The 23,502-nt window shown below is 48.4% G+C and overlaps 1 protein-coding gene across 4 annotated transcripts in view; it reads right to left on the bottom strand.

Moving 5' to 3' along the window:
* Positions 1-23,502, bottom strand: part of TMEM181 (transmembrane protein 181) — a 98,124-nt gene that overhangs the window by 48,723 nt on the left and 25,899 nt on the right. For 3 of the 4 annotated variants that reach the window (XM_034963158.3, XM_034963157.3, XM_008959494.6), the window contains 4 exons: positions 12,272-12,375; positions 5,967-6,022; positions 2,893-2,983; positions 1,500-1,621 (listed from right to left, as the gene is read on the bottom strand). In XM_034963158.3, coding sequence (XP_034819049.1) covers positions 1,500-1,621; positions 2,893-2,983; positions 5,967-6,022; positions 12,272-12,375 — 373 coding nt within the window. The remainder of the gene's footprint in view (positions 1-1,499; positions 1,622-2,892; positions 2,984-5,966; positions 6,023-12,271; positions 12,376-23,502) is intronic. The other variant, XM_057302616.2, reaches the window with a different exon arrangement.

Genomic DNA, 23,502 nt, shown 5'->3' with positions numbered 1-23,502 from the left:
ACAGGCCTCACTGGGGGATGCAGGGATGCCTCAGGCTGCACACATAAGGCACACTCACACATGTTATTCACCTTGATCTTTACTGCTTTCCTAAGGCAGGCAGGGAAGGCTTGACCCCAACTTTATAGATGGGGAAAATACACTTTGGAAGCTGACTCAGCCCCTGGAAGCAGAATGAGAGGCCAGTCCCATGTGATCCTCCCACCCTACCCTCCCAAAGTGCTGGGATTACAGGCATGAGCCACTGCGCCCAGCCCTTGAATTCTTTCTTGCTAGGAAAAACAGTGCCAGTATATATGTATCACTAGTAACTAGGCAGTATCCATGGTGGTTAAGGCCACAAGCTTCAGAATAAAAGGGCACAGGTTTAAATCCTGGGCCCTCCACTTAATATCTGCGTTACCTTGGGCAATGGTTTAGACCTCTCTAAGCCTCAGTTTCTTCTTCTACAAAATAGGCTCTAACAGTAGTTTCTACTTCATGGACTTGCCATGAGGACTGAATGAGACAATGAGTGGACGGTACTTGGCATGACACCCAGCAGAGAAACTACTTGCCATCTGGCTTCTGACATTACTTTCCTAATCCTATAAGAAAATGCACTGCCCTGTTTTGATGCTCTCCAAATTCTCCACGCTGCCAGTAACCTGTTGTGCCTGAGGTGGACTCCTCGCTGTAGCAGGGATCTGGTTCTGATTCTTTGGACTCTGAACAGAATACAGTGCCAATGAAATCAAGCGTGAGGGCTCATTCCCCACTGTGGACCCCAGGTTTCCTATCCCTTAGCCACACTGTGCTCTGAAGTAGATGCTCAAAAAGGTAGGCCCCTGACGCCCAAGAGGCCCAGGTACTTGGCTTCACACAGACGGATTAGGGCATGCATCACTCGGCTGGGAACAACCCAAAGCCTCAGTCAAGAGTGACCATGGAAAATTAGTCAGGCCTGGTAGCACACGCTTGCAGTCCCAGTTACTTGGGAAGTTACGGCAGGAGAATTGCTTGAGCCCAGGAGTTTGAGGCTGCAGTGAGCTGTGATTGTGCCACTGCACTCCAGCCTGGGTGACAGAGCAAAAACCTGTCTCTAAACAAAATAAAACAAAAAAACCCAGTGACCACAGCCCGTGGCAGACATTCCTATGAGGAGGCAGCCCATAACATTCATTAGGGACACACTGGGCAGAAGGTCACACACACAGTAAAAACAAGTACCGTGTATGCTCAGGGTGGCTGGCAGTACATGTGTGTGCATGCATATGTGCGTACACGTGTGTTTACGGATGTGTGAATGCATGTGTACGTTTATAAGAATTTTTAAGAGTATCCAACTGTAAAAATAAGTAAGTTTTTTCATGCCATCTTTGGTATGACTCCATTTTCTTCACTTAAGAACAATTTCTCAAAGCCTCTTACCATGCTATCTTTTAGACTGGAAAGTGGCTCTGTAATTAAATGTGTACGCAGCCTGAGGACTGACTGTGGGGCTCACCCCACACACTCACCCCTGCACATGTGAGGGTCCTTGTCCGGTTGTGAACTTTGTTATGAATGTACATCGTGGTTCCATCTTGAGCTACACCATCGACTTTAACAGTCATGGGAAAGCTTGTCTTAATAGAAGTTTCTACAAAAGAAAAAAATTCAGTGTTAGAGACCATGCCAGGCACATCACACCTACAAAGGTGCCTTCCTGGCTCTGTAATGACCTTGGAGCCAGGAAAACGCAGAAAGCCCATAAGGTCCTTAGGCCACATTGGCCTCAGCACATTTGAAAATCTCTTAATTGCCCAGCAAAGTAAAAGCCTTTCCATTAGATTCCAACCCAGCACCCAGGGGGTCTATGTCAAAACCTGCACTTCAGACCCATCAGTTTCACTTCACACACAAAAAAAGGGTAAATATTTCATGGCTAATGAACTTATATTTTTAATTTCTCACATACATTTTTAACTTACCAAATTCTATATCAAAAATAGAAATAGATTTCTTATTTCTTCTGATTATAGGTTTTTCTCATTATATTCTCATTTTAAAAAAATCATAACAAAATATAAAGATAGCATTAAATACTGAGAATTTCACCTAGAGATAATCGTAATTCATATTTCATGTCTATCCTTCCAGACCATTTTCTAGACAAATACGTAGTAATATGAATTTTTTGCTTTCTAAAATGTTACAAAGAGGGGATAACTTTTTTGTAATATATATTTGTTTCACTTCATTTACTGTGGTCATGGGGTTATCTTTTCAAATTCTTTCTCAACCAGAGTGTCTCATGTGAAGCACAGAACAGAAAAGGATTTGGTTATCTTCTCAATTCTCCCTAGGATGATATAAAACTAGTGCCACTGTAGACTGACAGAAGCTAATTCATCATAAACAGTGGATGCATTAGGGGAGGGTTTCTCAGCCTCTGCATCACTGACATTTTGGGCCAGATAATTCCTTGTTGTGAAAGTGGGGGAGGTGTCGGCACCTCTGCCCTCTACCCACTAGATGCCAGGAGCACTCCCTCCTCTTCTCCGTGTGTGACGAAATTGTCTCAAGACATTGCTAAGTGTCCCTGGGGGCCAGAACCATTACTTTAGGGCATCAGGTCTTAATTCTCTCCCAGATCCTCACTGAAAAAGGCTGGCAGCTGTAGCGCCGACACCATGCAGCCACTGAGCGGAGCTAACCAGGACTCTACAGAGGACGTCTATCTATCGCAACTTTCTCTCCCACTGGAAGACATTTAAGGGGTTTCCAATTTGTTGCTATGATAAATAATAATGGACATCCTTATACATCTATCTTTGAGCACTTGCTTGTCCGAATATTCTGAAGTCAACATCTAAAATACGATGTTTCTTCGTATAAAGAAAAATCATTCCAAAATGTCAAGCTCCATACCTTTTGATTGATCCAACTCAACAACACATGTCAGCCATAGTTGCTGATTGTATGTAGACAGTGGATTTGAAAGTATTTGAATTGGCTTTAGCTGAAGAAAAAAAAAACAAAGTAATCCATGTGACCTTTTCATTGAGTCTACCAAATACCTCATCGTTTTAACACACAAAGTTTACTTTTAGCAATAAAGGCTTCAGTGTTAGCTTTGAAACAGAAATATGTGAGGTTTTCCTTCTTTTTTTTATTTTGATGGAGTCTCACTCTGTCGCCTAGGCTGGAGTGCAGTGGCGCGATCTCGGCTCACTACAAGCTCTGCCTCCTGGGTTCACGCCATTCTCCTGCCTCAGCCTCCCGAGTAGCTGGGACTACAGGTGCCCGCCACCAAGTCCAGCTAATTTTTTGTATTTCTAGTACAGACGGAGTTTCACCGTGTTAGCCAGGATGGTCTCAATCTCCTGACCTGGTGATCCGCCCACCTCGGCCTCCTAAAGCGCTAGGTTACAGGCATTAGCCACTGCGCCCGGCCATGAGGTTTTCCTTTCAAGAACATAAGTGACATTTTGCCTTTCAGAAGAAGAAACGACTAACTTCCAGCAGCAATTCATGTCTGTCTCTCACAGAAATCTCTAAGCAGACATTTTTCACACTGGGACCCTTGGGGACAATACACTTACTTAAATACCAAGGAAAAAACCATCTTGGAAAAAGAATAAAATGAGCAGAATGATGAGATACATACTAAGACAATAAAGAATACCAAAGGAATGCTTTCATATTTACAAGATAATATATCTCAAGAATTATTATTTTTTGAGACGGGAGTCTAGCTCTGTCACCCAGGCTGGAGAGCAGGGGCGTGATCTCGGCTCACTGCAACCTCCGCCTCCCAGGTTCAAGTGATTCTCCTGCCTCAGCCTCCCAAATAGCTGGGATTACAGGCACCTGCCACCACACCCAGCTAATTTTTCTATTTTTAGTAGAGATGGAGTTTCACTGTGTTGGCCAGACTGGTCTCGAAGTCCTGATCTCATGATCAGCCCACCTCGGCCTCCCAAAGTGCTGGGATTACAAGCATGAGCCACTGCGCCCGGCCAAGAATTATTTCTGTAGTATCCATATGCCAGGCAAATTGCTCTTTGACGTCTGCTATTTTTAGCCTTCTGAAAGAAAATCTTAACACCCCTGGGGAGAAAAATTAGAGGTGATGATGTTGCCAGTGATTCTTCTGCGGTATCTTTTGAAAGACGTAATACTGGTGTTTAATAGCAGCAGGCCACAGAGAGAGTTACTGAAGCAGCCCACCCATGGTTCCAAAGAAAAGCATTATTTGAATGCATCGTCTTTGGAGGTGAATGGGTTTTTTCTTTTTTAAGACAGGGTCGTGCTCTGTCACCCAGGGCTGGAGTGTAGTGGTGCAATCATGGCTTACTGCAGCATCAACCTCTCAGGATCAAGAGATCCTCCCACCTCAGCCTCCCAAGTAGCTGGGACTACAGGTATGCCCCACCACACCCAGCTTATTTTTAAATTTGTTGTAGAGACACAGTCTCCCTATGTTGCCCAGGCTAGTCTCAAGTGAATGTGTTTTTGTTTCTTAATACTTCTGTCAGGGTCTCAATAAAACTCCCTAGGACTAAAGATTTGCCTAAAAACCATCAAGGCAGGAAATCTCTCCAGGAATGAGCTACTGGTCTTAGTGAAGTGAGGATGGTCTCTTGGAAGCAAGTCAGTTCAGTGGAATGGCTGCTGTGTTCAGTGTCAAAGAGAGACTCACACCCTGAGAGACAGAAACTGTAAAAGATGAACTACTATCAGGAAAGCCCACGGCGGCACCTCTTCAAATCAGATCATCACGCCAACAGTGAAAGAAAATAAAGCAATGCAAAAGAAATGTGAAAACAGGCTATGCAGAGGGCCCTTTCAAACTAGCAGTAGCAAAGAGAAAAATCAAATGGTGTAAGTTTTAGTACTTTTTCTTCTTTTGACTTTTTGCAAAATTATAAGGGTAGAAAACTAGCAGGGAAGTGTGAGAACAGAGAGAAGGGGGATTTGGGGTCATACAATCAGATTTAAACTATATATATCATGGTGCCTCGAAGATACAGGGCAACTGTGTTCAGTTTATAGGTAAAGTTATGTTTCACACACAAAAAAAGGTTTAGTTGTCTGGGCTCTCACAGGTTAGTATTTATTCAAGGAAACCAAAATTCTCCAATTGAAAGAACCTCTGTTTTTCTTTAAAGGTGGTAAAAAGTTAAGGCTTTTTTTTTTTTTTTTTTTTTTTTTTTTTTTTTTTTTGAGACAGAGTCTCACTCTGTCACCCAGGCTGGATGCATTGGCACGATCTTGGCTGACGGCAAGCTCCCCCGCCCGGGTTCACACCATTCTCCTGCTTCACACCATTCTCCTGCTTCAGACTCCCGAGTAGCTGGGACTACAGGTGCCCCCCCACCACGCCCAGCTAATTTTTTTGTATTTTCAGTAGAGATGGGGTTTCACCATGTTAGCCAGGATGGTCTCAATCTCTTGACCTCGTGATCAGCTCACCTCAGCTTCCCAAAGTGCTGGGATTACAGGCATGAGCCACCTCACCTGGCCAAGTTAAGGTGTATTTTTAAAAGGATTTTTCATTTAAACTGAGTTCACACAAGGAATACAAAGTAATCATTAGAAAGAAATGTACTATTAGAAATCTGACAGAGGCCAATTCTTAACCTGGGCAAATATAAGATGAGACACCTAAGTGGTATCATTATTAAAAATTACAATCTGATAGGACTTACAGAGGCAAGGAATCAGGATGAGTTAGCCACTCTTTGGAAATGAACAACTGCTCCCTAAGAGGTAACACCACCATCTTCCTAAGTACTGAGGTGTTTATTACAGCAGAAATGGTGACTTTAGCAAACAAGAACCCAGATGCCAGCAGCTGACAATGGAAGAAGAAATGTGCTGCCTGAGAAGCCGCAAGGCAAGGGCAGGCTACCTTAAAGACTCTAAGCAGAACCATTTCTCAGTGACCTGAGGTTTATAATGCACCCCACCACCCAGCTGCCACTCAGACCCAGTCTTACCTTTTTGCTATTATTTAGTGAAAAATTAGCCGCAGAAGTCTGGATCACTTTAGGTCCTAAAGTGTAACAGAAAAGGACAAAAACAGATTATAGCAATATTGATAATTTAGTATTTTTTTCCAAATTCCAAAAAAGACTCACACATTACACGGAGATGACCTTAATTCACCTGGTTTTTCTTTAGAGATTATACAATGTGTAAGTAGAAGATATAAACACACAAACACAGACACAGAATATCCACTCTGCTGTGCTTCACGACTTCCCAACACAAGTCAACCAGCATGACTGGCATACAACACAGAGGGTTTCCACAGGAAACACCCTGCTAGGCTCTCAATGAGAGCACTCTCTACATGCATGGGCCCAAGAAGGCATTAACTATAGAGACTCTGTCTTATATATTCTGTAAAATATAAAGATTTCTTCCAAAACCTAAGACACACTTATCTGCTCATCCAATTAATCCCGTCTTCCAAAAATACTTATTAAGGGCTATAAACATAATATATGCTAATATAAGCAGGAAAGCATAAAGTTTTAACTAATAGGTATACGAACCTCATAGTTTTTTTTCCAATTTTTACTGTGACAAAATATACATAAGATTTGCCATCTTAACCATTTTTTTTTCTATAGATCCAAGAACTTGACACCTTAACTATTTTTTTTCTTTTTGTTCTTGTTGCCCAGGCTGGAGTGCAATAGTGCAGTCTCAGCTCACCACAACCTCCACCTCCCAGGTTCAAGCACTTCTCCTGCCTCAGCCTCCCGAGTAACTGGGATTACAGGCATGCATGCGCCACCACGCCCGGCTAATTTTTTATTTTTAGTAGAGACAGGGTTTCACCAAGTTGGTCAGGCTGGTCTCGAACTCCTGACCTCAGGAGATCCGCCCACCTCAGCCTCCTAAAGTGCTGGGATTACAGGCGTGAGCCACTGCGCCATGCCCGTCTTAACCATTTTTAAGTATACAGTTCAGTGGTAGTAAATACGTTCATACTGTGCAACCGTCACTGCTATCCATCTCCACAATTCAAAACTGAAACACTGTGCCTATCAATTTCCCATTCCCTTCCCCCAGCCCCTGGCTGCCACCATTCTACTTTCTGTCTTGATGATTTTGACTACTCTAAGTACCCCATATAAATGAATCTTATAGTATTTATCTTTTTTCCAATGGCTTTTTTTACTTAGTATAATGTCCTCAAAATTCATCCATATTATAGTTTCTGTATGAATTTCCTTATTTTTGTTTTTTGTTTGTTTGTTTGTTTTTTGAGACAGCGTTTCACTCTTGTTGCCTAGGCTGGACTGCAATGGCAGGATCTCGGCTCACTGCAACCTCTGCCTCCCAGGTTCAAGCGATTCTCCTGCCTCAGCCTCCCAAGTAGCTGGGATTACAGGTGCTCACCACCATGCTCGGCTAATTTTTGCATTTTAGTAGAGATGGGGTTTCATCATGTTGGCCAGGCTGGTCTTGAACTCCTGACCTTGTGATCCACCCACCTCTGCCTCCCAAAGTGCTGGGATTACAGGCGTGAGCCACTGCGCCCGGCCGAATTTCCTTACTTTTTAAGGCTAAATATTCCATTATATGTGTACACCACATTTCATTCCTCTGTCCATTTATCTGTCAATGGATACTGTGGTTGATTCCACAGTTTGTTATTGTGAATAATGCTGCTATGAACATGGGTGTACAAATATCAAGACCCTGCTTTTTTTTTTTTTAATTTTGAGACGGAGTTTCATTGTTGTTGCCCAGGCTGGAGTACAATAGCGCGATCTCGGCTCACTGCAACCTCCGCCTCCTGGGTTCAAGTGTTTCTCCTGCCTCAGCCTCCCAAGTAGCTGGGATTACAGGCATGCACCACCACACCTCGCTAATTTTTGTATTTTTAGTAGAGACGGGGTTTCACCATGTTGGTTAGGCTGGAATCGAACTTCTAACCTCAGGTGATTCACCCGCCTCAGCCTCCCAAAGTGCTGGGATTACAGGGGTGAGCCACTGCACCCGGCCAACAGTTTTCTTTTAGAACTTTGAATGTATCAGCCCACTGACTTCTGGTCTCCAAAGTTTTTGATGAGGTATCTGCTGACAAACTTACTGAGGATCCCTTGTATGTGATGAGTCACTCTCTTACTGCTTTCAAGATTCTGTCTTTGGCTTTCTACAGTTTGATTATATCTTGGTGTGGGTCTCTTTGAGTTCATCCTACTTTGACTTTGTTGAGCTTCTTGGATGTTTATATTCACATTCACCAAATATGGGAAGTTTTCAGTCATCACTGCTTGAAATATTCTCTGACCCATTCTCTGTCTCTTCTCCTTCTCAGACTCCCAGAGTGTGTATGTTGGTCCATTTGATAGTGTCCCAAAGGTCCCTCAGTCTCTGTTCATTTTTCTTCTGTTTTTCTGTTCCTCAGACTCAAAAATTTCCACTGTCCTATCTTCGGATTCACTGATTCTTTCCTCTACCTGTTCAAATCTGCCTTTGAATCACTCTAGCGTACTTTTCATCTCCAGAATTTCTTTTTGGTTTCCTTTTAGGTTTTCTATCTTTTTATTCATACATTGTTTTCTTGACTGTCTCTATGTCTCTTCCTTTAGTTGCCTCAGCACCTTTGAGACAGCTGTTTTAAAGTCTCTGCCTAACAGATCTGTCATATGGTCTTACTCAGAGACAGATTCTGACACTTCATTTTTTTCCCTTCGATGGGTCATACTTCATTGTTTGCCTTGTGACTTTTTTTTTTTTGAGATGGAGTCTTGCTCTATTGCCCAGGCTGGAGTGCAGTGACGCAATCTCGGCTCACTGCAAGCTCTGCCTCCCGGGTTCACACCATTCTCCTGCCTCAGCCTCCCAAGTAGCTGTGGCTACAGGTGCCCACCACCATGCCTGGCTAATTTTTTGTATTTTTAGCAGAGATGGGGTTTCACCATGTTAGCCAGGATGGTCTCGATCTCCTGACGTCGTGATCCACTCACCTTGGCCTCCCAAAGTGCTGGGATTACAGGCATGAGCCACCACGCCCGGCCGCCTTGTGACCTTTTGTTTAAAAGTGGACACTTAAATCTAATAATGTACCTCTGGAAACCAGACTCTCCCCTTCCTCAGAGTTTGCTGTTATTCATTTTTGAATTTTTGTTTTTGTTGTTGTTATAGACTGTCTCTGTGCAGAGGATCAGCCTGAGGTTTAAACTTAAGGTTTTCTCTGAGCCTGTGCCTTCCTCTGGGCAGGTGTGGTGACTTTCTAAATTTCCCTGTATTAGCAGTTTTGAATGTCCTGGTCTTCTATGTCTGACTCCCGAGAAAGGAAAAAGGCAAAAACGTAGGGGTAAAAAAGTGCCAGCCCTTTAAATCCCCTGGAAGTAACGTTAGCCAGCGGGGGAGGGGCTTGCAACAATTGAGGGAGGTACAACAACAGCAGCCACTCTTACTTCGTCAAACTTCTGCAATCAGAAGCAGCATCAGCGATCAGAGCACAGATGCCTACTATCTGGAGGACAGGGTCCTTTTTGCCCACCTTGGTTTCTATAAGCGCTAGGAACACACATTTAGCCGCCTGCTATAGGCCTGCAGTGGAAGATGAGTACCTGCTACTGTGCTAAGAGCTGCGCTGACCAAAATTAGCCACCATCTAATGTACAAGCATTCCCTTCCAAGTGGCAAGCCTTCAACAGACTCTGGAGTTCCAGAACAGTTACACCATACAGATTCTGCCACTGCAGCTGTTGGCTAAGTAGAAGACATCGATTCCTACTCCACCATCTTCCCAGAATCCTCTCCAAGCTTCACAGATTCTTACAATGCATTTCTTTAGAGTTTTGGCCTTAAAAGAAGTAGTCAAAGGAAACACTGTGAATCTGATTTTAATTTAATTTAGAACTAGATTTGTTCCAAAACGTATCACTATCAACTGGTGATGTCAGTTCTTCTGGGCTGCCTCAGTGACCATGCCCAGAAGGATTGTCTGCCAACAATCCTCCACTCAAAAGGAGGAAATACAAGGCAGTAACATTTCTCTGGAATGCACTTAGGAATGCTGGGAAGCATATATCAAATGTAGGAAAGAGGCTTGTGTCCACAATGAGGCCCCTTTTAAACAGATTCACAATCTGAGTGAACACCTAACCCAGGAAGTAAGGCAGTCTAGTTTCCTGGAAAGAATTAAGAACTGGGAATCAGAAAAATCTGGACTTGGCTGGCTGCGGTGACTCACACCTGTAATCCCAGCACTTTGGGAGGTCGAGGCAGGCGGATCATCTGAGGTCAGGAGTTCGAGACCAGCCTGGCCAACATGGTGAAACCCTGTCTCTACTAAAAATACCAACAAAAATTAGCCAGGCGTGGAGGCAGGTGCCTCTAATCCCAGCTACTGGAGAATCATTTGAACTGGGGAGGAAGAGGTTGCAGTGAGCCAAGATTGCACCACTGCACTCTAGCCTGGGCAAAAAAAAAAGAAGAATCTGGACTCCAGTCTTCACTAACAAGGCTTTCTGGGTCTTGATTTCCTCATTTGCAAAATGACAGTTACTAAGCCAATAGTCCCTAAGGTACTCCTAACTCTAAAATAATAATAACCTTATCACATAAAATAATCAGGAGCAGAGTACTTGTGATAATTTTATGTGTCAACATGACTGGGCCACAGGGTGCTGAGACATTTGGTTAAACATTATTCTATTGTGTCTGTGGGTCGTTTCTGGATGAGATTAACATGTGAATCGGTAGACTGAGTCAAGCAGATTGCTCTCTCCAATGTGGGTGGACCTCATCCAATCCATTGAATAAAACAAATTGGCTGAGTAAGGGGGAATTTGCTCTGTGTCCAGCTGGGACACTGCTCTCCTGCTTTCAGACTCGGACCTGGACTCAGCTGGAAATTTACTCCATCAGCTCTCCTAGTTCTCATGCCTTTGGGCTTGGACTGGAACTACACCATGGGCTCTCCTGGCCTCTTACTTGCTGACTGCAGACCTTTGGACTTCTCAGCTTCCATAATCATGTACCAATTCCTTATAATAGACAGGCAGGATAGACAGACAGGATAGACACACAGGATAGACAGGCAGGCAGGCAGGCAGATAGGTAGATATTTCGTATTGATTCTGTTTCTCTGGACAACTCTGACTAATAGAGTACTGTATGGAAAGAAAGAAGGGGATGTAGAAATCCTGAACATCACTTGTATCTCAGCCTTGGTGCACACTTTACATTTCTCATTTCTGCAAGAATGGAGAGGGTTTGATATAATCATGGACGTTTGAGACCGAAGAGTGGCTTAAAATAACAGAAGGTGGCTGAGGTCCCACTGAGACTGGAGACCATGAGAATATTAATGCCTCCCCTACCAATCTTAAAGGATAGCAGTGAAAATCAAGTAAGATCATGGATATATCTTGTGCTGTAATTAATGTAATTTTTATTTCTTGATGACTTAACGGGAAAGAAAAGAAGTTGGCTACAGCTGCTATTATCACCATCACCATCAGATAAACAGCACTCTCCCCCAGCTTCCTCGTCCATTTACCAACCCAGTTTTGGGTAAGAAACTAACCTTTTGAGGCACAAATTGCCTCTGGGACAGGTTAAGCCTAACTGCCATTCACACTTTAGTATTAAGTCAATCAATTAAATAATATCTACCAGAAATCACCCTTATGGAAAAAGATATTTTATTTAAGAGGGAAACAAAGCAATGGAGGAACAGATTCTCTCCAAACAAGTCAGGCTCCTGGTTGCCTGCCCTGTGCACGGGGCTGAAGACACCTGGGTCTCTGGGAACCTTGTGAAAACCACTTGGCTTCTCAGGTTCTCCATCCATGAGAAAGGGGATTGGCCTAGATGATCTCACTGCTCCTACAGCCACCCCGCCCCATGCTCACAGCCATCAGCCCCCCACTCTCCTCTCCACCCCATCAGCTGCATCAGAGCTCTTCCGTGGCCTGTCTCCCCAACCAGGCAGCATGTTCTGGACGCACCAGCGCCCAGCTGGGTCTCGTGCACAGCAGATTAGAAACATTTGCTTGGCCAATGAAGGCATGTGGTCAAGGCTGCCCCTGGCTGCTGCACAGGGCATGGCCAGGGTCACTCGGGGCTACTTACTGCACACCTCCCCCACAAGAGACAGAGCAGCTAGAAGCGCAGGGCTGGGACCCCATCCACCCTGTGGACACTTCTCCCTCCACGCTGGGGCCCTTAGCAGTGGGAGATAGGGGCACAGCTGGGCTGACCGAAAGCAATACGCCAGGGCCACCGCGCATGGCAAAAGATTCACTGAGTAAAAACCGAACCTTACCTCTGATCCCAACGAAGATGGTCAGGCCAAAGCAGATGAAGAAGACGACAAACACGAGGACAAAGTGGCGCTTGGAGAGCGTGTAGAGCCGCATGGGCGCCAGCCTGGGGGCAGAAGCCAGCAGTGAGGGACGGTCAGGGGAAGGCCCGGAGGTCACAGGAAAGCGGCCCTGCAGCAACACCCCTCCCCACACGACACTGCCCACCTCCCCTCCCAGCCCCTCACTTCTGAAGTGGGCCTGCACTGCCACCAGGTAACCTCCTGACAAAACAGCCTCAGCGACCAATTCAGGAGCTGCGCGTTCCTGCACGTTCCGGGTTAGAGGGTCTGTGGACCCACCAGCCACCGCGGTCTGCACGCGGCACACCAACCCCACACTCGAGGAGAATGCACTAGGGGGGCTCCTAGGCCCCCCAGGGGTCACTGCCACAGAGGCAGTGGCCAGATCCCACTACTCACCTCATGCACACACATACATACACACACGCACACACACTGGCACACCCACAAGCACACGGCCTATGGGGGTGACACTGCCAGGCCCCACTCGAAGCTCCAGGTACTGCCAGCACCACACTCCTCCTTCTGCCATTCCCACATGCCCACAACCTCACAACCCACAAGCCCACAAGCCCACTCCTCCCTCTGCCATTCCCACAAGCCCACATCCCAAGTCCTCCACAACTTCAGGTTCCCCTTGTGCCACCCAACACGGACGCTGCCTTGCCGTGCAGGTTTCTGTGATTTACACAGACAGGGAAACTCACTCGCCCTCCCAGGTGTCCGCCCAGTCACAGGAAAACTCTAGGAGACAGGGATCATTTCTTTTAGAACATCCTGTATCAAGGGCCAGCAAACAAAAGAAAACTCTGTAAAGGCCCAGGTAGTACATGTGAGGCTTTGGGAACACTCGGTCTCTGTCGCAAGGCACAGCTCTGCTTCTCTGAGCAGCACGGGATGCACGAGCATGGCTGTGTCCCAGTCAAACCATCGACAAAAGGGGTGTGGCCGGCCCCTGCCCTGTGCCCTGAGGAGGAGACCCACAGACCAGAGGGACGTGCGGCGCTGTCTGTTTTGCTCTCTCTTCTGTGTTCTCTGTTGTCCTCGCATGTTCTGGTCTTGGGAGCCAGACCAGCGGGAAGGAGACCGAGCACCTCACCTCAGGGACAGGCAGCCGCACGCCCACCCAGGGAGATGGACATAGGCTCAGCCTGGCCCGGCAGGAAGGTTACTGGCTTCACGGTCCAAAGCTCACACGGGCCTGCGTGCCCACATCCCCGCAGCACACGCCTGAGAGACTGCAGTTGCAGAGCAGGAAGTCATTGCCAGGCCCGTCCCAGGGCCAGGGTGAGGCCGTGAGTCAACACCTCTGCGACGTGGCTCTGATAAGGCCGGGCCCGCTGCCCCCAGCAGGGCCTGCGTGGCCACCTGGGCAGTGAGCACACAGACCAGGGTCACTGGGTGAAGAAATAAAGAATAGGTGGCTCCACAGCTGCCCCGGGACTCGGTGCAAACACTCACCCACAAACATGAGACAAGAGAGCTGGGGAAGGAGGTGGCCTGGCCCCAACTCAGCTCTGGGGCCTGACAGATCCTCAGAGGCCCAGGAGCCATAGGAATGACCTCAGGGAGCAAACTCAACACCTTCAATTCACAGGTGGGGAAAGTGAGGTCTGGAGAGAGTGCATGTGCCCAAGATGCTGCAGCCCTACCCTCTGCACCTGCACTGACAGAGGTGGCTCTGGGACGGCGCTGCAGGCTCCCACCTACACCAACTCCTCTGGGCAAGCCCTGCAAAGTGTGAAGGCTGGCCCGGAAAGAAGTGTCTCCTCTGACCTTCCGCAGTTAACCCAGGTGTCAAGTCTATTCCTTAGTTTAAGCATGGTGTGTTTAATACGTTAACACTGCAGATGGCCGGGCGTGGTGGCTCATGCCTATAATCCCAGCACTTTGGGGGGCCAAGGTGGGCGGATCACGAGGTCAGGAGATCGAGACCATCCTGCTAACACGGTGAAACCCCGTCTTTACTAAAAAACACAAAAAATTAGCCGGGCGCGGTGGCGGGTGCCTGCAGTCCCAGCTACTTGGGAGGCTGAGGCGGGAGAATGGCACGAGCCCGGGAGGTGGAGCTTGCAGTGAGCCAAGATGGCACCACTGCACTTCAGCCTGGGCGACAGAACGAGACTCCATCTCAAAAAAATTAATTAATTAATTTTTAAAAAATTAGCTGGGTGTGGTGGCACATGCCTGTAATCTCAGCTATTCAGGAGGCTGAAGCAGGAGAATCGCTTGAACCAGGGAGTTGGAGGTTGCAGTGAGCCGAGATCACACCACTGCACTCCAGCCAGGTGACAGAGCGAGACTCCGTCTCAAAAAAAAAAAACCAACCAAACAAACAAACAAAATACTGCAGAATGGAAGATTCCTACAGCTGCTCAGGGCCTTTTCAGTTAAAAAAAAAAAATGACACAAAGCTAAATGGACTAGATGGTGGGGAAATGCAAATAAAGCCTTTAGTTCAGTTAACAGTACTGCACCAAGGTCAACGTCTTCATTTTGATAAATGCGCCAGGTTATGTGAAGTGCCCCCCTGAGGGGAAGCCGCAGGGCTTGCCCAGAGGAGTTGGTGTAGGTTGGAGCCTGCAGCGCTGTCTCAGAGCTACCTCTGCGGAGTGTGGGTGCAGAGGGCAGGGCTGCAGCATCTTGGGCACATATACTGTCTCCAGACCTGTTTCCCCACCTGTGAATTGAAGAAGAGTGTACGGGGCCGGGCGCAGTGGCTCATGCCTGTAATCCCAGCACTTTGGGAGGCCAAGGCGGGCGGATCACGAGGTCAGGAGATCGAGACCATCCTGGCTGACACGGTGAAACCCTGTCTCTACCGAAACTACAAAAAAAAAAAAATTAGCCGGGCTTTGTGGCGGGCACCTGTAGTCCCAGCTACTCGGGAGGCTGAGGCAGGAGAATGGTGTGAACCCGGGAGGCAGAGCTTGCATTGAGCTGAGATTGCACCACTGCACTCCAGCCTGGGCGACAGAGCAAGACTCCATCTCAAAAAAAAAAAAAAAAGTGTACGGAAACACTCTGCTATCTCTGGCCCTCTGCTGTAAAGCTCAAGTAGCTTTTAAACAATGACACTGCTATTTCTGAGTTCCTCCACTATAACGTTCTCGGAGGTCCCATCCCCCAGGGGCAGCCACAGTCCCAAGACTATGGAGCTCCGAGAACTCCCCAAGCAGAGGCTGAAAGCACAAGAGAAATTACTTGGAAGCAGAGAAAACCAGAATAACTATATTTTAAATCTTGATTTCAAAAACACATTATTGACCCCCTACTAGCACAGTTATTTAGCAAATGAGAAGGAACGTTGCAAAAAGAGGCCTTAAGAAAGGGCATGAGAGGCTGAGTGCGGTGGCTCACGCCAGCAATCCCAGAAAGGGCATGGGAGGCCGAGGCAGGCAGATCACCTGAGGTCAGGAATTCGGGACCAGCCTTGGCCAACATGGTGAAACCCCATCTCTACAAAAATACAAAACTTAGCCAGGTGTGATGGCACATGCCTATAATCCCAGCTACTTGGGAGGCTGAAGCAGGAGAATCGCTTGAACCCGGGAGGTGGAGGTTGCAGTGAGCCTAGACCATGCCACTGTACTCCAGCCTGGGCGACAGAGCAAGACCCTGTCTCAATTTAAAAAAAAAAAAAAAAAAGAAAGGGCATGAGGGCACAACCCGCCCCAGGCACCTGCCAGTCTCTCTCAGAAGGCTCAATAAAATCCATTGTCTCCCCTTCCTGAAAACTTCTACTTAAGTCCAACTTATTAGAAATTTTCCTGGTTTAACAATCAAGTCATCCAACTCAAAGGAAAAAAGACACAGAGAAAACAACATAATCTGTCTTCTTAAGCAAGTGTAAGCTGGGTATAACCGCCTGTGCTGCAACAGGCTCGTGGGTGAGAGGGTGGGCGCCAGGCCCTGGCTTCCGCTGTCTTCATTTTCCTGACAAGCAGGCATCCTCACTGGAGGGCCTAGGGTCCTGGGACCCTCTGCAGCCTGCAGGTCTATCATGGGCCAAGGCAGCACCCAGGACAGGATAATTCTGCGTGATGATCAATGCCTTCCCCTCTGCGACTCTTTCCGCTCTCGACTTCCAATCTAAAAGTTCTGAAACAGCCCAGCATGGCTCATGCCTGTAGTCAGTGAGCTAAGACTGCACCACTGCACTCAGCCTGGGTAACAGGGCGAGACCCTGTCACTAAAAAATTAAAATAAAAAAGATTTGAGCCAAAAAAACCAGAGACTTCAGAAACCTCAGAAACAAGACCCCGTTTCAGATCAATCATAGCTCTAAAACTGTTGCTCATGGGCAAAACAACAAAACATTGAGAAGCCAAGGTAAAGATGGGAGAGGGGAGGTGTCTTTGCCAGAACTAACCTAGCCCCCTGCTGTGAGACCAGCTCAGTGACCACAGCGGCTGGAGTCCCCAGTCGCTTCAGAACACGGCTCCTGTTCTGCAACAGAAACCCACTGGCAGCTCTGCCTCCTGCTGAAATGCTCACAGGTCTCTAACATCAAGCCAACCTAGACCAGTGACCGAGTAAGTCTCAGTGACCGAGAGAGCCCATGGCCCTCTCTGATCAGTCCCCCAAGGGAGGATATTTCTAAACACATAGAGGCAAGTCTGTGATGCAGAAAATATGCACAGCCTACGAACAGGAGAGGGTCCCTGGGGGTCCCTGACCCCAGGCCTTCCCTCTCCTCATCTCTGTCGTCCCCGTGTGCTTCCTGAAACCTCTAGTCCTAGACTCCTGCCACCCCTCGCACCAGTCCTCCAACACCAGCTCATCTCCTGCTGCTTCTCTCTCCGTCCTTCCTGCCTTCGGGAGCCATCCTCCCTGCCCACCCTACCCGACTCTGAAGCAGCGTAGCCCAACACGTTTTCACCTAGAAGCCCTACAGTACTTCAAGGTCAAAAGGTTTCAAACTGAGCTAAAAAACAAAATAACATTACTGAAAAGCCCGCTTCCACTGCCCACTTCCTGCCTCCACCCTTTCTCCATTCTCGTACCCTGAAACCTGGCACCATCTCAGATGCCCTTCTCTCGCTCCTTCCACACTTTCAGCCAGCCAGGAAGAGCTGAGTCCTTGCTCCCCAGTTCCTCTTCATCCCCAGCACGCCAGTCCCACTGTTCAGGCCCCAAAAACTCCTGCCAGCTGCTGCCATCACCTCCAAACGCACCTTCCTTTGTGCCATTACAGCACTTTAACAGCCTCGCCCTGCTCAGGAAGCGTACAGTGCCCCGCAGCCAACTCCATCAAGTTTAGACAGGCCTTTCAAAGTCCCCGAGATCCCTCCCCACAATCCCTCTCCAGCCTTCCTGCCACCCTGCACATATCCTATGTGAATTATACGCGCTCCCGCCGTCATCACAGCCCTGAGATAGGTACTACTGCAACCCCTTTCAGATGAGAAAGCTCAGACTCAGGAAGGTTCCATTACTTGCCCTAGATCACAAGGCTGCTAAGTGCAACACTGAAACCCGCGCATCCAACTCCAGAGCTTCAATTCTATGATGCTGCCCAATAGGGTCAAGCCAGACTCCAGGCTGGCCCACTCACACAGCGCTCTGCTGATCTAAGATGCTCTCTCTTCTCCCAGCAAAGCTACCTCAGTCCCACCCAGCATCCAGGGTTCAGCTGTGTCCCACCTTCTCCCTGAAGTGTTCCCTCACCCTCCATCTCTCACGGCGGCCCACAGTTGAAACCATTACAACAGATGCGGTCTGCACTACACAGCAGAGTGCCTGACGGCGAACGGCTTGGCACGTGGGAGGCATACAAAATCATCTACCAAACTCAACTTCCATTCGTTATTCCAAAAGCGTTTGTGTTGTTCCCTCAAGTTGGTGGAGAGATGCTAGGCAATGGGCTCCATGCTTCCCCACCTGCCCAGCCGGGTCGGCATGCCAGCTGAGGAAGTCCTCGGCCCAGCTACCCAGGCCAGGAAGACTTCCTAGAAAACCCCTGCCGGCTCTCAACACTGTCTCTTCTTCTTGCTGGGGCCACATGTCAGTTTCCCCTCCTGGCCCATGCAGCTTTTCACAAGAGGCATCTAATACACTCGCAAATTCTGGCCTGCCTAGAGCCACGGGGCCCTTGGAAGATCTGTCAAAGGCAAGGAAATAAACTGTCCCCTGAAGGTCCCCTTGACTCTTTGGGCCCTTTCTAAATTAATCTCACTTTCACAGGTGCTTTAAAATATCACAGATGTGTTTCCTAGAAAAACTAAACACACCTTTACTGGAATGCCTATCCCCAAAATTGCATCCATAATGCAAATCACCGTGAGCCAGGTCTCCCCTCATTATTCATCTTTTCTTTCCCAAAAGACTGCTTCCAAGCAAGGTGAGGTTTGTGGAGTGTCTAATCCAAATGAGACAGGAGCTGGAAAACTTCCGTCGGTCTCTCCACAGCCTCACCATCACCTCCCTCAACTCCTCACCATCACCTCCCTCACCGTATCACTTCCCTCACCCCATCACCTCCCTCAACTCTTCACCATCATCTCCTTCACCCCATCACCTCCTTCACCCCATCACCTCCCTCACCATCACCTCCCTCATGAGCTCACCATCACCTCCCTCACCGTATCACCTCCCTCCACCCCATCACCTCCCTCAACTCCTCACCATCACCTCCCTCACCGTATCACCTCCCTCCACCCCATCACCTCCCTCAACTCCTCACCATCACCTCCCTCACCGTATCACCTCCCTCTACCCCATCACCTCCCTCAACTCCTCACCATCATCTCCTTCACCCCATCACCTCCCTCACCATCACCTCCCTCATCAACTCCTCGCCATCATCTTCCTCACCCCATCACCTCCCTCACCATCATCATCCTGGGACACACTGCTCTCTGTCCCCTCCCCTTCTCTACTCTCACTCCCTTGGTAATCTCATCCTGTCTCGGGCTTGCGAGAGGATGCAGGTATGAACAATGGCCTGCTCTAGACCTCAGCCCAGTCCTCTCCCCTCAACTCCAGACCCCTACTCAACCACTTGGCATGCCCGTTTGGCTATCAAGCAGGTACCTCACACGTGACCTGCCTCACACCAAACCCCTGGTCCTGTGCCTGTGGCCTGGCCCATCTCAGGACACAACAACTCCAACCGTCCAGGTACACAAGCCAGGAGACTGGGAAGAATCTATTTAGATTCACCTCAGATATTCTACTAAATCCAAAGTTCTCCACCAGTACACACACCCCAGAAATAAAACAAAATTTAGAAGAAAACTCAACATACAAAGTCACATAGGCATAGAAAACCTCCTGTCTCGAGGTGCCGGGAACTGTCCTTTCAGAACACAAGACAGCAGGCATCCCTGCTGTGGAGCACTGCCCATCCTGCGGCCACTGACAGGTCACTCCACCCCCGCCCCCATCGCGAGGCTCTGTGGGGGAAAGCAACTGTCCACTCGCCCGCAGGACACGCTGCACCAGTTTTCAGGATTTCATTGCAGGGGCTCCACTGTGGATCCACCCAACACCCTCCCCACACCTGCAGCTCCCCTCCCACCCCCAGAGGCCAGCACTGAGCCTCAGGAATGGTGCAGGTCCAGTAACTTTCGATGCCTCTCATTTTTACTAACTCACTCTTCCCTGTTTTTTTCTATTTTCCTCCATGTTCTCCTATTTTCCCTGCAATGGTAAATGGTAAGTGAACCACTGAATTGCAACATTGAACTTCCTCCCCCCAGCGTTGTCTCTTCCTGCTGTCTGTGGCTCTGGCTTTGGCCCTCTGCTTCTGTAGCTGGGGCACAGCAGTTCCCGGCAGCCCCATCCAGAAAACCTTCTCCCTGGGACCTGGTCCTTGAGGCCACAATGCTTGCTCAGGCCTGGCCAGCTGTAAAGCCATGTCCCCACTAGATGCACTGAGCACCTCGGGACCACAGCACCAACACAACTTTGCCCACTAAGTGCCTACCCCTCCCACATAGGGCTCATGAGGGGTTCAGAAAGCAGGGCCAGGAGGGCACGGCAGGGGAGGCGAGCAGTCCACAAGCACTCAGCTGCCCTAGGACTGCTGCACAGAACCACAAAACAGATACAATCCGGGTAAGCAGAGGTCGTGAGAACACCTCAAATTGCTGTCCTGCAGCAAGAGGGACAGAGATGTGAGGAAGGCCAGCACCAGCATTCCCACTTCTACAGAACCCAGCAACACCAGCATCCGCAGCAGGGGCCCAAGGGGTGTGAGAGACGCCTTCATCTCGGTCTCCGCAAACCACCACGATGGTAGGCGGGTAAGACTGAGAACTTCTGGTACTACACATCCTGCTGCTTGTTCAACTCATGCCGGGATCTCCCACATGAGAATTGACAAATTAGGATCTGAGCAGTAGTCGGGGACTTTAAATCTCCCAGCCCGTTCTCACACTGTTGTTTTTATTTTTCCAATCTGTATAAAAATAATCTGTTCTCCTTTGGCCCAAAATGCCGGCCTGTTGCCTGACAGCCTGGCTCCCCACTTCCTGACCACAGGACAGCAGGCAAGTAAACAGTTCCCCAGACCCTCAGTTTCCTCATCTGCAAAATGGAGAGAGGCAGAAGATTCATCTCACAGAGTTGCTGGCAGGTGCGAGTAGAATCATAAACACAGTGGTCAGAACAGCGTGGCAAGAACTCAGCCAGGCTAGCTATTAGAAATGATGGCTGTGCTTTTTCTCCTCTACTTTTTCTGTTTGAAAGCATTTTGGATTTCATTCTAACAACATCTTCAAAGACCCCACTGTATGAAGTCTCCCCTCCAGCTGGCTGCCGCAGAGGTGGGAGCTGGCATTTCCTGAGCACCTATTTGGTACCAGGCTGGGAGCTTCCCTGTAGGACAGGCACATCGGCCCATTTCACAGGTGGGAAAACACAGGCTGGGGTGAGAGGATGCAGGCCCACTGAGGCCCCAGGCAGCAGGGTGTGGAGGTGGGACTGGAACCCACAAATGCACACCCAGCATGTGGAGGTTGGGGCAGAAAGAAGGCCCACCACTCCCTCACATTCACTCTTTGGCCCCTCACTAAAATCTTTCCTCTTCAAGTAACCTACCAGCTGATGGGTTTTGAAAAGAAACTTCTCAAAGGGAGCAGGATAGGAACTCTAAAATTTCAATCAGCCAACTTGGGTATCTTATAAGTCATTTCTCTAGCTATTCAAGAGTTAAGTACAAGCCAGGCGCGGTGGCTCATGCCTGTAATCCCAGCACTTTGGGAAGCCAAGGTGGGTGCATCACCTGAGGTCAGGAGTTCAAGACCAGCCTGGCCAACATGGCGAAACCATGTCCCTACTAAAAATACAAAAATTAGCTAGGTGTGGTGGCGTGCACCTGTAGTTCCAGCTTCTTGGGAGGCTGAGGCAGGAGAATTGCTTGAACCTGGGAGGCAAAGGTTGCAGTAAGCTGAGATCGCACCATTGCACTCCAGCCTGAGCAACAGAGTTCGCAAAGCTATTATGTGAACATTCAAGGCCTAACCACCTCAAAACACAATTTAATAAACAATGTGCTAAGCTACCCAAGGACCGGTGAGTTCATGTGTATCCTTTCCAGACTGCAAGCCCAGTGACTCACACACAGGAGCATGTTGGTCAGTTCAGCAAATACCCTGCCCAGGCCACAGGGAACAAGGAAGTAGGTCAAACGCTGGCCAGTGAGCCCCAGTTCAGCACAAGCAGCGCTGGCCCTAGCAGGAGGCTCCAGGCAGTGCGGTCTGGTGGTTAGGAACCTGGGCTGGGGGCCAGCTGCCTGGACCTATCCACTGCAGGGTAACCTGGGGCAGTTACTCTACCTCTCAAGAACCCCAGTTCCTGGCCAAGCGTGGTGGCTCACACCTATAATCCCAGCACTTTGGGAGACTGAGGCAGGTAGATCACCTGAGGTCAGGAGTTCGAAACCAGCCTGGCCAACATGGTGAAACCCCGTCTCTACTAAAAATACAAAAATTAGCCGGGCATGGTGGCACTTGCCTGCAAGCCCAGCTACTCAGGAGGCTGAGGCAGGAGAATCACTTGAACCCGGGAGACAGAGGTTGCAGTGAGCCGAGATCGCACCACTGCTCTCCAGCCTGGGTGACAGAGCGAGACTCTGTCTCAAAATAACAAACAAACAAACAAAACATCCCGTTTCTGAAAATTCAGGAAACTAGGGAACCCACCGCCTAGCAATGCTGTGGCAATTAAATCCGTTGGGACGTGAAAACCCTTGCTAAGTAACCATGAACTGTCAGCTGTTATTGAGAGGAGCAGAGTACAGCAGTCAGGAGTGTGGGCTCTAGAGCCAGGCGGCCCAGGGTTTGGGCTCAGCTCTAAAGCCTTGAAAAACTCACTTGTCTTTTTCATACCTCAGTTTCCTCATCTGCAAAATGGGGAAAAAAGAAACTTCCTCAGGAAAGGTGATAGTGAGGATTCCACGAAACAATGGATGTAAGGTGCTTACGACGGCACCTGCTACATGGTGAACACTCACAGTTATCTTTTACTATTTCTAGAGATCATTTTGGTCAGAACAAAAAACCATTCCATGAGACAAAGTCCTAAATAATTAAATGGTTGCAGGAATAGGATACTGACCCAAGCCTGGTGTGCCCTCAAAAGCACTGGGAGACTCAGGAGGCCCAGGACCCTGAAACCACAGCAGGGCTCCAGGATACTTAATTTGTCTGTGCCACGCTTTGCTGCTAGCCGAAGGTGGTTCTAATTAATACACTTCTACATTGAAATGCCCCCAGGATGAAAAAGACACATAAAATACACACTAAAAAATGGCTTCACGTGCCAAGCAAGACACACACACACACAAAAACAGCCTTATTTAAATTTGCAGAGAAATGCTAAAGTAAGACCAAAGCAACATGTGAGCATGAGAGTCTCAACTCCGTGCAGCCCTGTAGCTGAAACAAGTCAGGTTAGCAAATGAGACGCCCCACACCGTCCTCAGACTCCTAGCACCTCTCCCGTCCCTAGCATCATCAGAGAAGGAATGGAGACTGCAGGAGAGTTCAAGGTAAAACTGTAAGAACTGCTAACCTTTTTTGCTGATGAGTTTTGATGGCAATCTCTCCTACATTTTTAAAGAGCAGGCTGGGCCGAATGAGAGTCAGAGGTCATAGGGCCAGGGTCTGCAGGGGGACGGTCCCCTACACACCGTAAGCAGAGTGGTGGAGCTGCCCCTACTCCTC

The sequence above is a fragment of the Pan paniscus genome, chromosome 5 (genome assembly GCF_029289425.2).
Source record: "Pan paniscus chromosome 5, NHGRI_mPanPan1-v2.0_pri, whole genome shotgun sequence".
Classification (NCBI taxonomy): domain Eukaryota; kingdom Metazoa; phylum Chordata; class Mammalia; order Primates; family Hominidae; genus Pan; species Pan paniscus.
This window is presented reverse-complemented; position numbering and strand designations above follow the sequence as displayed.